This window comes from Salvelinus namaycush, chromosome 18, assembly GCF_016432855.1.
Source record: "Salvelinus namaycush isolate Seneca chromosome 18, SaNama_1.0, whole genome shotgun sequence".
Classification (NCBI taxonomy): domain Eukaryota; kingdom Metazoa; phylum Chordata; class Actinopteri; order Salmoniformes; family Salmonidae; genus Salvelinus; species Salvelinus namaycush.
In genome coordinates, this window is record NC_052324.1 from 21,603,855 (window position 1) to 21,620,949 (window position 17,095).

General features: G+C 42.9%; 1 protein-coding gene across 1 annotated transcript in view; it reads right to left on the reverse strand.

The window, feature by feature from the left end:
- The window catches only part of LOC120063234 (adhesion G protein-coupled receptor A2-like), a 54,624-nt gene extending 45,395 nt beyond the window's left edge, over nucleotides 1–9,229 (reverse strand). Inside the window, exon 1 of the mRNA XM_039013470.1 lies at nucleotides 8,907–9,229. Within this exon, the coding sequence (XP_038869398.1) occupies nucleotides 8,907–9,151 (245 nt within the window). The 5' untranslated portion in view covers nucleotides 9,152–9,229. The remainder of the gene's footprint in view (nucleotides 1–8,906) is intronic.
- Between the last annotated feature and the right edge of the window lie 7,866 nt (nucleotides 9,230–17,095).

Here is a 17,095-nt window from a genome sequence, read left to right on the forward strand (position 1 = left end):
AATGAATAATTTCATTTTTCAGTAATTCAATGATTAATCTCACACAGTATATCAGCACAGACAAGTGCCCATTTTGCAACATTATAGACATTTGATAAAGTAGATCTATCAGAAATATGTTCAACACTAAACATACGGTAGATTTACTCTTACTAACTTCAGATATCAATACTCGGTATCACACAAACACAGAATTAGACACACACACAAACTTCTGACCAAAAGCATTCTCGCCACAGACACATCGCCGCCCTCTGTGGGTCTGCAGTCTGCTCCCAAAGCAGAAACTCTGGGGGCCATTTATGTGGTTCAGCACGGGGAAGAGAGAGGGGAAAGGGGAAGAGAGACAGAGGGGTGGGGGGTATATCTGGAGAAGAATAACCAGAAAGTCATGAATCTTTTGGAGTAAGATTAGAAGGAACTGTGTGAAATGAAAAACTATAATAAGAAAAAATTCACTCAGGGGTATAATGTTGCTATGACAACATATTTCTCTGCTTTTGCCAAATTTAAAGGTCATGGCCTTTTGAGCAACAATCTAAAATGATAAATGTGAATACTATGTAATCACCAGTTTTATCATTGCACTGTGATACAAAAAAGCGGCATCGGAGTGCTTTAGGACAATGCAGACGCCTCATAGTGGTCGGGTAGGCTGTTTGGCGGTTTCAGCCAGCTGGATTTAGGACCACGGACACCACAGAGCGTGCAGACAGGCTGTGTGAAGGCAAAGCTTCTGACCAGCACAGTGCTGCTGTCTCTGTGTGTTGCGCTTTTTCTCAGATTTGTAAAAGCAAGCAGAGCCAAAATTGGCTACTCTTTATTTGACTGATGTAGCTGGCAAGGTAACTGCTGTTTAACTTAACAGAAAAATATATACATTCCCAGTGCTGAGATAGTAGTGTAACTGACATGTAATGTTACCTGTTTCGTCCCCTCTCGCTGAAGCTCTGTCTGAAGAGAATGAACTCGCTAGCTATAGCTACCACAGCCAGTCCAGCTCTAGCCTTTAGCTACTATATGTTAGATAGCAGTATCTAACAGCTTTTGTGTGTATGGAATTTTTTTGTCCCATTTCAACAGAAGTAAATTGACTAGTTTTCGTCAGTTGATGTACCATTAGAACTAGCCAACAGTTGGCTAACGTTAGCTAGCTAGCTCACTAAATTTTGGTATAATTTTTTACCTCAATCACACTAGACCTGAATCAGACTATGAAACCAGTGACCAAACGATTAAAGACCGATATTCTGACATTTTTTGACAGCGCAATGTTAGTTTTATTAGAGTCAGTACAGCAATGTAATGTTATTGATCTGTCAGTTTCCCTAGCTAATTCCCTACTTTTCACACTGATATGGTATTAGCAGCTCTACAGACTACACTGTCATGGTGCACAGTCAGTGCACAACACAATATTGATGATTATGAATGGATACAGATGTGTTTGAATGCCCAGTCATTTACATAGTGTAACGACCCTGGGTTTATAAGCGCGGATATCAACTCTGCCGCTCGAGCATGCTTTTGGGGCACAGTCGATATAGCGCTGATCTTCGGGTTAGAAGGTCGAGGGATCGAGACCTGCTCCCTGCCTGTTTCACTACATTGGTGTCAGAAGTGGGATGTAATGTAATGTATAGTGTAGGTTAAAACCATGGTATTTCCATGATCCACATCTACCATGGTATAAATGATGCAAACCCATGGTATTATTAAGGTGCATGGCAGTACCATCATATTTCAAAGCTAAAACCATGGTACATGTCCATGATTCAGATGTATGCCATGGTATAAATAATGCAATACCATGGTAATATTTATGTACAATGGCAGTACCATGGTAGTACCATCATACTTCAAAGCTAAAACCATGGTACATTTCCATGATTCAGACTATACCATGTTATAAGTGAAAGTACCATAGTGGCACCATGGTATGAATGAAAGTACCATTGTACATTTTTGTAAGGGTAGAAATGGTAAGATAAATTGGCACTCCAAATGGAAAAGGTGGCCGACCGCTGGTGTAGACTATTACCGGCAACTTCAGGAGCATAATGGCAGAATCTGCAAAAACCAGCAGCAGCGGGAGAAGGAGGGTTGGAAACAGGTTTTTTTCTTCTGGTTAGGCTATCTTGATCTCAGGTCCAATCTTGAGTCCTTTGTGTGTCTTCATTATTTATTTAATCAAACAGGGTGCTTAAAGCATCAGAAAAGTTCAGTACATATAGTTGATTTTACTAAAACACATAGGGTCTATATATGGAAAAATACACATTTTAAAAATTGATTGGTCGAAAGAAAAGACTATTCTTGGTGGACCAAGATTTGTTTTAGTCGGGAACAGCCCTAGTAGAAATGCAGGAAATTAGCTTTAGATGCCCCCAAAAGGGGAGGACCCCCCCTGCCAGGTTATGTCCCCCCCACTTCTAAAACCAAAGTTGAATGGACACACATTAGATATCAAATAATATTTATTTCATCTGTGACTTTTAACTTGACCTCCCAGGCAGGCAGGGGGTCCTGGGTATGTGTGGCATTGACAGGTGCTGAGGCTGTTCATAGTGCACTGGGTATCCAGTGTCAGGCCTTTGTTTTTGTTTTTTACTCATTGCTGACCAGTGCCCCACCTAACATCTGCGAACAGAAGAGAGCCCACTCCCCCTCCTTTCAACACCTTTCCCCACATAAATAAACCTTCTCCCAGCAGGAATGCCTGTGTGCTCCAAGCGCTCCACAACTCCAAGCTATTGGAATTCTCACTGCTGATAAGATGGCTGTTGGGACGTTTCATCGACATACTCCCATCTCAACACATACTGACTCACAGACCCAACACAAACCAATGGCACATCTGTTAGCCCTTTTGATAACCACACACGGCCCACCCCACTCCACTCCCAAGATCCCAATGTGGGAGAGGACAAGATGGCTATAAACTATAGAAGACAGGCATATCGTATTGCTATATATAGGCCTGCTGTGACAAAGTCAATTAAAGGTCTCCGCTTAGTAGCCAGATGAATGAAACAAAACTCTTATGTCTAGATAGTTTACCATTCAGTAGTTATTTACTGATACATCTGAGTTCTCAGTGATCCATCAAGACGATTGGTTGAGTATGCCATCCAAGATATACCTACTGGTCACCTGTCCGTTTGTGCTAGGGCTTTTTGCTGATCAGGCCACAGAGCTTTTGTCTGATGAATGGATGGGAGACACTCTAACACTCCCATAAGAATCCATATAGACAGTGGTGTATGGACAGGACCCATGCACAACTGCGCCCACGCAGGCAGAGAGCAGCCACTCTGCAGCTGTCTGAGGGGTTGTCCTGCTGCTCCACATTCCTCTCAGTGCCTGCTGACGGCCAAGGACAGGCACTGGTGCCGCCCAGCCTGCCACCCCTCGCATCTGCGCCCACTCCTTTGGGTTGGCACTCGCTGGACCAAGGTCATCAGTAACAGGCAACAGTGAAAACAAATGTCAAAAGAGGGGAGAGGTTTTGACTTTTATGAAAGCATAAATTATAACCACCCAGACTTATAGACAGCACACTCCCTCCCACTGAAGAAGTGTTTTCCCCACCTCAGTGCTACATTGTTGTTAACCATTAGTGACAGAGGCTTCATGGTTCTCCAGACCTTGCTAAAGGAAATGGGATGTGTAACCTCAGCTTCTCTGTATCCTTTACAAAGTACTAAACTAGATAACAATATTGTTATACCAACACACACACACATACACGCACACAGACACACACATACACATACACACACGTGCACACAGACACACAAAGAATGTATTCAACATTTAGTCCTACTATTTAGCAAAATAAAAAACGAAATACCAGAATTTAAATATTATTACAGTGTAGGGGAGGATGGTTAACTTCAAAGTACCTTTAATGAAATGCTACTGTATCAAAACTATACTATAGATTCAGTCTTCCCTGGCTCTTCCCACAGTGCCTGAGGTCTGGTAGGCAGAGAGAGAAAAAGAGACTGGGGAGCAGACAGCCTCCTGGGGTACATCCCTCTGAACAGCCTGCCAAGCCTGTAGACTCAGCCTCTCCCTCTATTCTCCCTCTCTCTATTTTCTCCCTTTGTCCTACCTCTTCCCTCTCTCTGCTCTTCCTCTTCTCTCCTTTTCCCTTTCCCTCTCTCTCACCCTGCTATCAGCCATGCGTAATTAGCCATAAACACAGCCCTGCGCAGGCCCACATCTGGAAGGATTTTAGACATGGCAGTTTCCTACCAATACAGCTAAATATTTATGTTGAGAGTTACTGCGTGTGGATGAACTCAAGATAGAGGGGTGTGGAGGGAGGGATAGATAGATAGAATGAGGGAAAAGGGGGAAAGATGACTAACTCATGGAGAAAGACTTCGAATAGAATTGTGTAACTGTGTACTGCTGACAAGTTGAAAGTCACTAAAACATCAACCAAAGTGCAGCCTTCTAAAATCTTTCAACATAATGGAGGATATCCAACGCTATCTGATATACTTTAATCAAATTGGTCTCAATTGCCTACACATTATTAAACCAATCCAAAGCCCACAAGGTATGGTGAGTCACAGGAGGAGGTGGCAGTGTTAGGCTAACTGTTTGTTCCTTTATGGTCCACAGGAACAACAAACATCCAACTAATACTTTTATTAAACAAACCCCTGTTGGGATTTCCCATGGGCTGAGGGGCCTCAGCTGGAATGTTCATGGGAGCCAGCTGTTGTGTATTACACATAGCAGCCAGGCCTGGTGTCCCCAAGACCCATAGCCCTGCCCACAACTGGCTGCATGGAGCCATGGAGGAGAACATGAATCTAACCTGACCCAGGAGAGGGTCAGATGTCGCCTTGACATCCTTAGTAATGAAATGCCTTGAGAAACTTGTGAAAAGTCATATTCTCAGCGTCACCCAGAAGCTTCTCGACCCATTTCAGTTTGCCTATCAGCCTAGCAGAGGAGTTGATGATGCCATTCTTACCCTCCTTAACATGGTCTATAGACATCTAGAGGGTGCCAAATCCCATGTTAGGGTTCTGTTTGTTGACTTTTCCTCTGCCTTCAACGCAATCCAGCCCTACATTCTGGCACAGAGACTCATTAGGGACTTCTCCTTAGATGGGGGGCTGGTTTTGTGGCTGTTGGACTTCCTGAGCCAAAGCTCACAGCGAGTCAAAATAGGTCCCCACGTGTCGGACATACGCAATACCAACACAGGCTCTCCTCAGGGATGTGTTTTGTCCCCACTCCTGTACATCTTGTACACTAATAGTTGTACTAGTTCCCATCCTGACAGACACCTCGTTAAGTTCGCTGATGACACTGCCTTGATCAGCCTGTTGCATGATGATGAGGAACATCATGGCCCGGTCCTAGATGACTTTGTAGAGTGGTGTGAGGAATCCCACTTGGTCCTCAATACCAACAAGACCAAAGAGATGGGCATTGACTTCAGGAAGCGTACAACACCTACCTCTGCAACATCTATCAGACGTCGGAATATAGAGATTGTAGAGGAATACAAATACCTGGGTGTCCTCTTGGACAATAAGCTTCAGTGGAGTAAATGTACAGACCTGATCTACAAAGAGAGCAAACAGAGACTGTACTTTCTCAAAAAGCTGGGATCTTTTAATGTAGACTGTACTATACTGACACTGTTTTAGAAATCTTTCATTGACACTATTTAAACTTTTTGTATTGTTTGTTGGTTTGGCAATGCCACTGTCAGCCAGAGAAATATGCTGAGAAGGATTATCACCACAGCAAACAAGGTACTTGGAGTCAAACAGACAGGCCTGTATGAGATCTTTAAGGTCAGGGCCCTCCGCAAGGCTCACAAAATCATTTTAGACCCAAGCCACCCCCTGTACCCGGACTTTGAACTACTCCCCTCTGGGCGCAGGTATAGGGCACCCCTCAGCAGGAAAAACAGAACTAGACAATCATTTGTGCCAGGTGTGATATCCCTCCTAAATAGCTCGGGCTAATGTTCCTATCGACTCAGTAAGGCCAGCATGTCACGTTCTGACCTTTATTTCCTTTGTTTTGTATTTATTTAGTATGGTCAGGGCGTGAGTTGGGGTGGGCAGTCTATGTTTGTATTTCTATGTTTTGCTATTTCTGTGTTTGGCCTGATATGGTTCTCAATCAGAGGCAGCTGTCAATCGTTGTCCCTGATTGGGAACCATATTTAGGTAGCCTGTTTTGTGTTGGGTTTTGTGGGTGGTTGTTTTCAGTCTTTGTGTGTCTGCACCAGATAGAACTGTTTCGGTTGTCACTTTTGTTGTTTTTGTATTTTGAGTGTTCACCTTTATTAAAGTAAGATGAACAATTACCACGCTGCGGATTGGTCCTCCGATCCTTCTAACTTATCCTCCTCAGACGAGGAAGACGACAGCCGTTACACAACAGGCTAGTCTTTTTCCCCAAAATGTTTTATTGGTATGTAACTGTTATGAAAGTTGTATTGTCAATTTTGTTTTGTATTTAAACGCCACTTTAAACGTGTACATGACACTGCAACAAAATGTCCCCATGGGGACAATAAAGTCCGTAAGTAAGTAAGTAAGTAAGTAATTAAGTAAGTAAGAGGGCCAGCAGAACTGGGTGACAGGGCACCCAATCTGGGGAGGGGATGATGCAGAGCAAGCTGAGCTGAAGTTGAGCCCCCCTACTGTACCTGTGATACAGTTTGTACAGACTGCCAGGAATAACAGGAATATCAACACAACTTCTCACATTCCACATCTGGAGCTAATGTCATGAGCGACGATGAGAGTATGAGCGTACGGAGCAATTCATTGAAAGCTCTCTGGCAAATGACCTTACCAGTCACATCGTATTTCAGTACAGAATGGTAAGGATGGCTTTTGACAGTTTTTCACAGGGGATTGGGACGTAGTTGTTTGCTCCTAGTACACAGCCTCATAAAAGTGTCACAGTATGCTAAACATGTGTAGGAAAACAAATAAAGTGAAATAAGTACGGTAGGTACAGGGATGTGAGATTATCTTCAATCACCTCCACCGCTGCCACCCAGGCTATTTTTGTTATTCTTTCCTCTCTTCTGGTTCTGAGAAATGTGTTCCCCAGATGTTTATGCTGCCTTTATTAAGCAGAAACACAAGGCCTATAAATGGACGGCGGGCCGCCTTGGGCTCCCTCGGGCTGTGCCTCCTTTGCATTGCGCCGATGGGCCAGTTTGGGGTTTTACTGCGCCCATGTGCAGGCGAGTGCTGCTCCCACTGGGTCAGAGAGGAGGAGCATTGTGGGATTGTGGAGAAGCAGAGTACCTTGGAAAATGGTTCAATCAGCTTGAACCTTTGAGTGTTCTGTGAAGGGCTGGGGTTTTTGGTAGCAGCTTCACATGTGCATATATTCAGCAGCTCAGAAGACTGTGTAGGTGTATCTTATCTTACAGCAACTACAATCTCTTTACCTCCTATTAAGAGCCATTCTTCTCTGGAATGGAGTGAGGTAGTGTAAGCCATGTCTACAACTCCCTTGATTTATTGTTGAATAAACACATCAATCATATGAATTCAGATAGACTATTCATGTGTGGCTGACAATCAGACTAACAGTGCTACAGGATGTTGGAAGTGTCAGACAACAGTGCTAGGTCTCACCATTAGCTGGACAGCGGTCGGTCAGTCGGTCAGCCTTCCTTCCTGAAGAGAAGTGAGGTGGCTGCCTGAGATTGCTGGAATGTTATGGTATTAAAGGTAGGAGCCAAGCTGCCATTAAAGCACAGAGAGGGAGGATAAAAAGAGTAGAAATGTGTTTCTGTTTATCCTAGTTTAGCAAGGCAAAGTCAGCTGGATTGTGGGGTGGGTGTGGGGAGCGGGGAGGGAGGGGAGGGGGACACTGAAACCCAGTGTGTTTCCTTGGGTCAGAATCAGATTTAAAGCGACAGAGTTGTGTCAAAGGGGCAGGGGCAGATGACAGCTTTACTTCACAAAGTCTGCCGTCAGGATCGACACCAGTCCAGACTCCCTGCACTGTGCTTTTCAGAGACACAGCTGACTCTGGGTTTGAGCTTTCAGCTCACGTAGTAAGTAGTCTGTTACTATGCCAGTGTATAAACTTCTGGTGTTCATGGGCCAAAAACATGTCCATTACCTCAACCAGTCATTAAATACCAGTAGAACAAAGAATACAAGGTCAGTTTTGGAGGGTTTATCAGCATACAACACAAAGTGTTCAAGTCAAGGGTCCATCTACTACTAACAGTGGATACTTCCATAGCATGTGAAGGGTATAATGTATTTTCTCCATGTGTATATTTAAATGTCAGTCATTTAGCAGACATTCTTATCCAGAGCAACTTACAGGAGGAATTAGGGTTAAGTGCCTTACTCAAAAGCACATCGGCAGTTTTTTCCCCACATAGTTGCCTCTGGGATTCAAACCAGCAACCTTTTGGTTACTGGCCCAATGCTCTTAACTGCTAGACTACCCGCCTCCTATATTCAATTATAGTCAGTGTATAGAACTGTTAAGATGTATTGGGTGCCATGTGCCACAATTTAAACTATACCCCACGCCCAAGGTAGAGAGTTTCCCATAACCCATTGAAATATTTGCACTTTGCCCTTCTGTCATCCTCTAGAGTTATTTCCTCATAGTGAGAGAAGAGTGTCCATTGATATGTTTTTCTCTTACTCAGTTCTGGGATCTAATAAAGACCAACATAGTTTCTCAATGAACATGCAGAATATCAACATTGTTTGATATTTTCATCATGATCTGTCTACAGTGTTTGGACAATCATGAGGCCCAGTCCCTATCTCCTCGGTCACAGTTTTGATTAACTACATTTGTATTGCCCACTGGCCTACTGTATTTTAAACTCAGTTTTAATCGGTAAAAAAATTATAATTATGACTTACAAAGTAACGGTCTGGTTCGGGAGCAGGCCCGGATCTGGAGTTTCAGAAAGTTCTTCGCTGTCGCAGCTGACTCTTTTCCGGTACTGCGTAGTGGCGTGGGCTTTGGAGCGTTCATCTGTACAGCTGCAGCCGCTAATGATGAGCCCAGAACAAGCTTGAGTGAGCCTCGACTCAGAGGCAGACAACAGGACCAGCATCAGCAACAGACGCCCCAGGAGCGGGATGCCAACGCCGGGCACAACCATTGTCCTTATCAGTCTCACCTCAGCTGTCCCCTTGTCATCCCATTTCTCTACCACGAAGGTTCCTGGGGCGATGGCAGGAAGAACATACGTATTTTTACAAATGTGTGACAAGTTGCTAATATCCGTTTAGTTCCTATTAAAAGATGCTCGAAACTTACTGGTAAAAAGGCATTCCCAGTATTTTGCACTCCCAATATTCACAGTCCTACTGTAGATGTGGCTTGAGAAATCACGGTAAAACTCACTGATATTCAAGTTGCCCTGAACTAAAACTCTACTTGAAAGTTGATGTTTCGCGATAAAAAATTACGTATTTGTCCAATTGTCCGTAAATTTGTACCTCCCTGATGCATTACTCCAACGTTGGGTTGGATTGTCACAATTAGAATTTGATTAGCCTACCTTTATATGTCCAAATTTAGGCTATATCCAAACTCCGTTATTCCAGTGGTTTTGATCAAATCCTTAACTCAGTTGAATAAAATCTGCTGCCCTCCACAGCTTTAGTTTAATTCATAGATTTAGACATTCGTTTGGCACGATGTTCTCAAGGCATTCAACAAAGTTTGCCATTCCGGATCTTCAAGATTTAAGTTCTCCATGTGTCAATTTAAATTAAACTTTATCTGAAAGTAAATTAGTTAATTTGGAAAACGATAAAGCGCGTCCTGGTCGGCTCCTTGGTAATTCCCAAAATCTAGCGGTTTTGCTTGCCACTCTGTCACACTCAAATGTACTTACTACACCAAGCGTGGCCATTCCGTCGCCGGCTATGCGATGATCCTCGGGGTCCTAGCGCAGCTTTGACTTTGGCAGTTTCACTAGGTTGCTATCCATTTTTAGAATAACAGGCAGTCAGCCAGCTGTCGGTCTGAAAGCGGATCTGCAATTGAAGGATATTTTCGGGTGCCAAACCTGTCCATTTGTAAAGAAATAAGGTCCTAAGATTTAAATGATAACTGAAACATCAATATGATATCAATAGTCATAGACAAGCCTTTGTTTATTTATTTAACAATTACAATGTATATTTTCATTGAATTAACACAGTATTCACACATCACTTTTAGGCTACATCAAATAGCTAATTAATATCCTGCAGTGTTTGCTACTCTAAAGTACAGCTTAAATGCAATATTTTGTCTTTAAATGTACGGTATTGGTATGTCTATCAAGATCATCAGAGGATGAATCGATAACAGAAACTTGCAAATGACCTAAACTTAGAAGTGGCTCTGACTGACCACAGCATTTTGATGAAAATGAATTTTACTATGCATGATCCCCTGTTGCTGGCATATTCTTGCCAGTAGATCTCATATCTACACTGAGTGCACAAAACATTAGAAACACCTGACATAGACTGACCAGGTGAATCTATGATGCTTTATTGATGTAACTTGTTAAATCCACTTCAATCAATGTAGATGAAGGGGATGAGGCAGGTTAAATGATTTTTAAGCCCTGAGACAATTGAGACAAAATATTTAAGTGCCTTTGAACAGGGTATAGTAGTAGGTGCCAGGCGCACCGGCTTGAGTGTGTCAAGAACTGCAACACTGCTGGGTTTTTCACGCTCAACAGTTTCCCGTGTGTATCAAGAATGTCCCAAAGGACATCCAGCCAACCATACAAATGTTGGAAGCATTGGCGTCAACATGGGCCAGTATCTCTGTAGAACGCTTTTGATACCTTGTAGAGTCCATGCCCTGACAAATTGAGGCTGTTCTGAGGGCAAAAGGGGGTGCAACTCAATATTAAGAAGATGTTCCTAATGTTTTGTACACTCAGTGTATACACTGTATAGGCCAAAATACAGGGATTTGCTTTGCTGCTGGATTTCAACACATGCAGTTAGAAGAAGTTGATTCATATCATTCATATCATTCATATCTTCCACTGACAACACTTTGGGAACTAGAAAACATTGGCAAGTTTGCTGTTGACTTCAATCCACCAAAGATCTTGCATGCAAGCAGGTTATAGACTGGAAAAGGTATTGGCTTCAATGAGCACATCAGTTGTGAGAGCAAAGAAAGTCAGTGAACCTTTGAGAGTTTCCTGTTGACAGATGATTTGTGTCTAATATCACAAGAGGATTTACTGAACTATTTACCCTTCATGAGAGATCAGATTCACATAAATCAACTTCTCCCAGCTTTAGGAAGAATGTAGTGAGGCCATAATGTTATGAGAGAACCATGCTGAAGCTATCATGTTAGAAGCTGAGGTCAGGGCCAGAGGAGTCTAGATCAGCCTGTCTAGATAAGTCAGCTCAGTAGGGTCACTGTTGCACCAGGACCCTGGTCTGTTTAGTGCAGGGGCCAGGGTCACTGTCTAATTTGATTCAGAGGTCTATACATGACTGCATCTTTGCAACTGAAATAACATGTTGAGTGAACATTGCTTCTATGGCAAACTGTTGTTCACATATTCTCTAAGTGAATCGTTTTGCAATGTGTTTAGAGAGTTTTAACGAGGAAGCTACATGTTAATGACTGTACTACTACCGCCAATTGCCTGTTGCTATAGCAAGCAATATTATGGGTCCTTATCCATTGGCCACTGTATGCTGTAAACAACCAAAAAGAAAGAAAGGCAATGAACAAGCAGTAATACTTACTACACCACTGGTCATTGCAATAGATGGACACTTACCTTCAGTGAGTAGTTGTGATTTAGTTCATGGCACTGTTTTCATAACATTACCGCCCCAAGTAATGCTTGTGCCCATTATTAATGAAAGTGCCTGCTAAAGCAGGCTCATTATCCAAATCAGTGTAAGCACAACTATAGCAATCGCTTATCTAAAGACAGATGCATCACTCTGATGCAGGTGGAAGAAGTACAGTTAAGTACAGCTAAATGCCAATAATACATTTTTTTCCTGTTGCTTTCAAGGTTGACTATCAAGCTGTGCAGTGATGCTTATTGATCCTCATGTGTTGACATCAAAATTCCATGGCAATGTCATTACAATTCCGCCTACTCGAAAATAAAAAAAAATCCTGAAAGAAAGAATAAAATTAGATACTGCCTGGTAAGACTTTTTGTATCCTAAAACAATTTTGAACACTCCAAAAAATACATTTGACTATACAATCCCTACAGTACAGGCCTTTACTGTAGGGATTTTACAGCCAAATGTCTTTTTTGGAGTGTTCAAAATTGTTTTAGGATACAAAAAGTATCCAAAAGTATCCATTTCAACAAGTCTGTCTTTGTCTATGAAATAATCCCAATAGTCCTGCACTCTACAGATTTCTGTTTAAAAATACTTTCTGATATATGAGAGGCAGTGGAGGAATGAAACCTTAGCGTTTCAAATCTGGAGTGCATTTTGAAATACGAAAAGGTGAACCAGAAGAGTATTTGAAATGGGTCTTGGTGCAATTGGGGGTGACATGTACTCACAGACATATCCAAAACGCAGGCACCTCAAGTCATGCTAGCATGTCCCGTCGTACAATGGTGTAGTGTGCTCTGACCCACCCTTCAGACCCCTGGTTTGTTATTCCTGTATGTGATACTGTACACTGGAGCAGGCTCAGAGAGCCAGCATGATTGCTTAAGGAAACCAGAAAGAGTGGTTGGGCGCCTGCTCAGTGATGAAACAGAGGGCTGTTTATCCAAGCCATTAAATAAGGCTTCAAGTACAACACCCCCCCTCCAACTCCCACTCCCCAGCCCCCAAATCTCTCTCATCTGGAGAGCACAGTTTCCATTTAAAATGTCACGTCCCAAACTGCACATTACATCAAATTGTATTTAATGGCATCCAGACAAACTTTAATGTTGTTCCAACATTCTCTCTGCATAACCCCCTTTCCCCTCGCTTTATTTTCTCCCTAGCTCGTATAGCGGTGCAAGCAATCTCTCTCTCTGTTCCACGTCTGGACTCCATTCCAGGTTGAATATGGTGAGAGGGGGAATGGAGGAAAGGAAAGGTGGAGGGACTGGCTGAGAAGCTATTGATCTGAGGAGAGAAGAAGAGAGATTCAGTTTTGAAAGAGATTGGGTGGAAGTGAGGTCAGGTTGGAGGAGGAATGTGATGATCCCTCTTGGGCATTTCCATTGGCTCTTCCCAACCTCACATTACAACAATACAATGAGCACCGTCGTCTTCAAAGAGGTGAATACAATCACAGGTTTGTAAAGACGTAATGAAACAAGTTTATTATAGTTACAGTATATTCAAGAAAATAAGGTACCAATCATCTTATCGTTACTATCAGTGGAGGCAAAACTCCAATAGTGAGGAAAACATTACAGTGTAATTAATACTAAACACAAACTACTAGACTACTCCTGTACTGTATCATCATGAAGTCTGATGTTGTTCCTTTCTTGAGGAAGCTACGACATCTAGTGGTAGTCAGCATTGAGGCTGCTCAGGGCTGACTTCCTTAAGAAAGCCACAGGGGGAGAAATCAGTAAAAAGTACGATAGATTACAATATTTTAATGTATTGGATTGTATCCACTTTTGTGAAGTAGTTGTTCTGTTAAAATTATTTACTTAGGCGTTTTTTTAATAACACCTACAACACAGAATTACGATACTATGTTATCAACTCCAGTAGGATACATACCATGGATGATACTTGGACAGCCTCAGTACAGTGCAGACTTAAGTGTGACAATGTGGCCCCCTTCTGGAAGAAAGATAAAACAGCAGAACCTGTGAAAAACTGTCGTAAGCATAAATGACAGACTTGTCATGCCCAAAGTAGTGCTTTAAAGCTTATTGCCCTCAAGTCACAGCCATTTTATGCGTGGGATCATAAAATCCGATATTTTATTTGACTCATTGAGATTCACCTTTTTATTTGAGGTAAGATAATGTGCATTTCCATTAGATTTGCATCACTGTTCATCCACGTAGCTCATATATAGTCATGGTTAATTGGCCACAGGGTTCATGCAAAAGGTCTAAGGATATTTTAGCCTACATACCTTACAGATTTACTTACTAGCTTGAGCTCCATTTAAAGATCTGTAGGTAACACAAAATTACCAATTCAACTCAATACACTTTTTAAAAAGCATCAAAGAGACATGGGAGGTAGCACCAGTAGGCCAGATGTCCCCATCTATAGGATGTTCGATAGCCTTCAAACTGAACTCTGGAAGACCCAGAATTACCTCTGCTGCAGAGGATAAGTTAATTAGAGTTACCAGCCTCAGAAATGGCAGCCCAAATAAATTCTTCACAGAGTTCAAGTAACAGACATCTCAACATCAACTGTTCAGAGGAGACTGCGTGAATCAAGCCTTCATGGTCGAATTGCTGCAAAGAAACCACTTCTAAAGGACACCAATAAGAAGAAGCGACTTGCTTGGGTCAAAAAACATGACCAATGGACATTAGAACGGTGGAGATCTGTCCTTTGGTCTGATGAGTCCAAATTTTAGATTTTTGGTTCCAACCACCGTATCTTTGTGAGACGCAGAGTAGGTGAACGGATGATCTCAACGTGTGTGGTTCCCACCGTGAAGCATGGAGGTGGTGGTGTGATGGTGCTTTGCTGCTGACACTGCCTGTGATTTATTTGGAATTCAAGGCACACTTAACCAGCATGTCTACCACCGCAGCAAAAAGCCATGCCGTCTGATTTGCGCTTAGTGCGACTATCATTTATTTTTAAACAGGACAATGACCCAAAACACACCTCCAGGGCTATTTGACCAAGACGGAGAGTGATGGAGTGCTGTATCAGATGACCTGACCTCCAAAATCACCCAACCTCAACCCAATTGAGATGGTTTGGGATGAGTTGGACCGCAGTGTGAAGGAAAAGCAGCCAACAAGTGCTCAACATATATGGGAACTCCTTCAAGACCGTTGGAAAAGCATTCCATGTGAAGCTGGTTGAGAGAATGTCAAGAGTGTGCAAAGCTGTCAAGACAAAGGGTGGCTACTTTGAAGAATCTTAAAATATATTTTGATTTGTTTAACACTTTTTTGGTTACTACATGATTCCGTATGTGTTATTTCATATTTGATGTCTTCACTATTATTCTACAATGTAGAAAATAGTAAAAAGAAAGAAAAACCCTTGAAGGAGTTAGGTGTCCAAACTTTCAACTGGTACTGTGTGTGTGTGTGTGTGTGTGTGTGTATATATATATACACTGCTCAAAAAAATAAAGGGAACACTTAAACAACACAATGTAACTCCAAGTCAATCACACTTCTGTGAAATCAAACTGTCCACTTAGGAAGCAACACTGATTGACAATAAATTTCACATGCTGTTGTGCAAATGGAATAGACAAAAGGTGGAAATTATAGGCAATTAGCAAGACACCCCCAATAAAGGAGTGATTCTGCAGGTGGTGACCACAGACCACTTCTCAGTTCCTATGCTTCCTGGCTGATGTTTTGGTCACTTTGTCTGCTCAAACGGTCAGAAACAGACTCCATGAGGGTGGTATGAGGGCCCGACGTCCACAGGTGGGGGTTGTGCTTACAGCCCAACACCGTGCAGGACGTTTGGCATTTGCAAGAGAACACCAAGATTGTCAAATTCGCCACTGGCGCCCTGTGCTCTTCACAGATGAAAGCAGGTTCACACTGAGCACATGAGCACATGTGACAGACGTGACAGAGTCTGGAGACGCCGTGGAGAACGTTCTGCTGCCTGCAACATCCTCCAGCATGACCGGTTTGGCGGTGGGTCAGTCATGGTGTGGAGTGGCATTTCTTTGTGGGGCCGCACAGCCCTCCATGTGCTCGCCAGAGGTAGCCTGACTGCCATTAGGTACCGAGATGAGATCCTCAGAGCCCTTGTGAGACCATATGCTGACACATGCACATTTGTGGCCTGCTGGAGGTCATTTTGCAGGGCTCTGGCAGTGCCCCTCCTTGCACAAAGGCGGAGGTAGCGGTCCTGCTGCTGGGTTGTTGCCCTCCTACGGCCTCCTCCACGTCTCCTGATGTACTGGCCTGTCTCCTGGTAGCGCCTCCATGCTCTGGACACGCTGACAGACACAGCAAACCTTCTTGCCACAGCTCGCATTGATGTGCCATCCTGGATGAGCTGCACTACCTGAGCCACTTGTGTGGGTTGTAGACTCCGTCTCATGCTACCACTAGAGTGAAAGCACCGCCAGCATTCAAAAGTGACCAAAACATCAGCCAGGAAGCATACGAACTGAGAAGTTGTCTGTGGTCACCACCTGCAGAATCACTCCTTTATTGGGGGTGTCTTGCTAATTGCCTATAATTTCCACCTTTTGTCTATTCCATTTGCACAACAGCATGTGAAATTTATTGTCAATCAGTGTTGCTTCCTAAGTGGACAGTTTGATTTCACAGAAGTGTGATTGACTTGGAGTTACATTGTGTTGTTTAAGTGTTCCCTTTATTTTTTTGAGCAGTGTATATATATATATACACACACACACACAAACACCAAACATTAGGACACCTTCCTAATATTGAGTTGCAGCCCCACCCACCCACGTTTACTCAGAACAGCCTCAATTTATCGGGGCATGGACTCTACAAAGGTGTGAAAAGCATCCCATAGGGATGCTGGGACATGTTGACTCATACACTTTTCACACGGGAAACTGAGCATGAAAAACCTAGCAGTGTTGCAGTTCTTGACACACACAAATCGGTGTGCCTGGCCCCTACTACCATGCCCCGTTCAAAGGCACTTACATCTTTTGTATTTCCCATTCATCCTCTGAATGGCACACACACACGGTCTCAACTGTCAAGGCTTCAAAATCCTTCTTTAACCAGTTTCCTCCCCTTCATCTGATTGAAGTGGATTTAACAAGTGACATCAATAAGGGATCATAGCTTTCACCTGGATTCAACAGGTAAGTCTATGCCATGGAAAGAGCAAGTGTTCTTAATGTTTGTATACTCAGTGTATGCATATATATATACATTTATATAAAAAAAAAGAGCAACCGTAATTTGATGTGT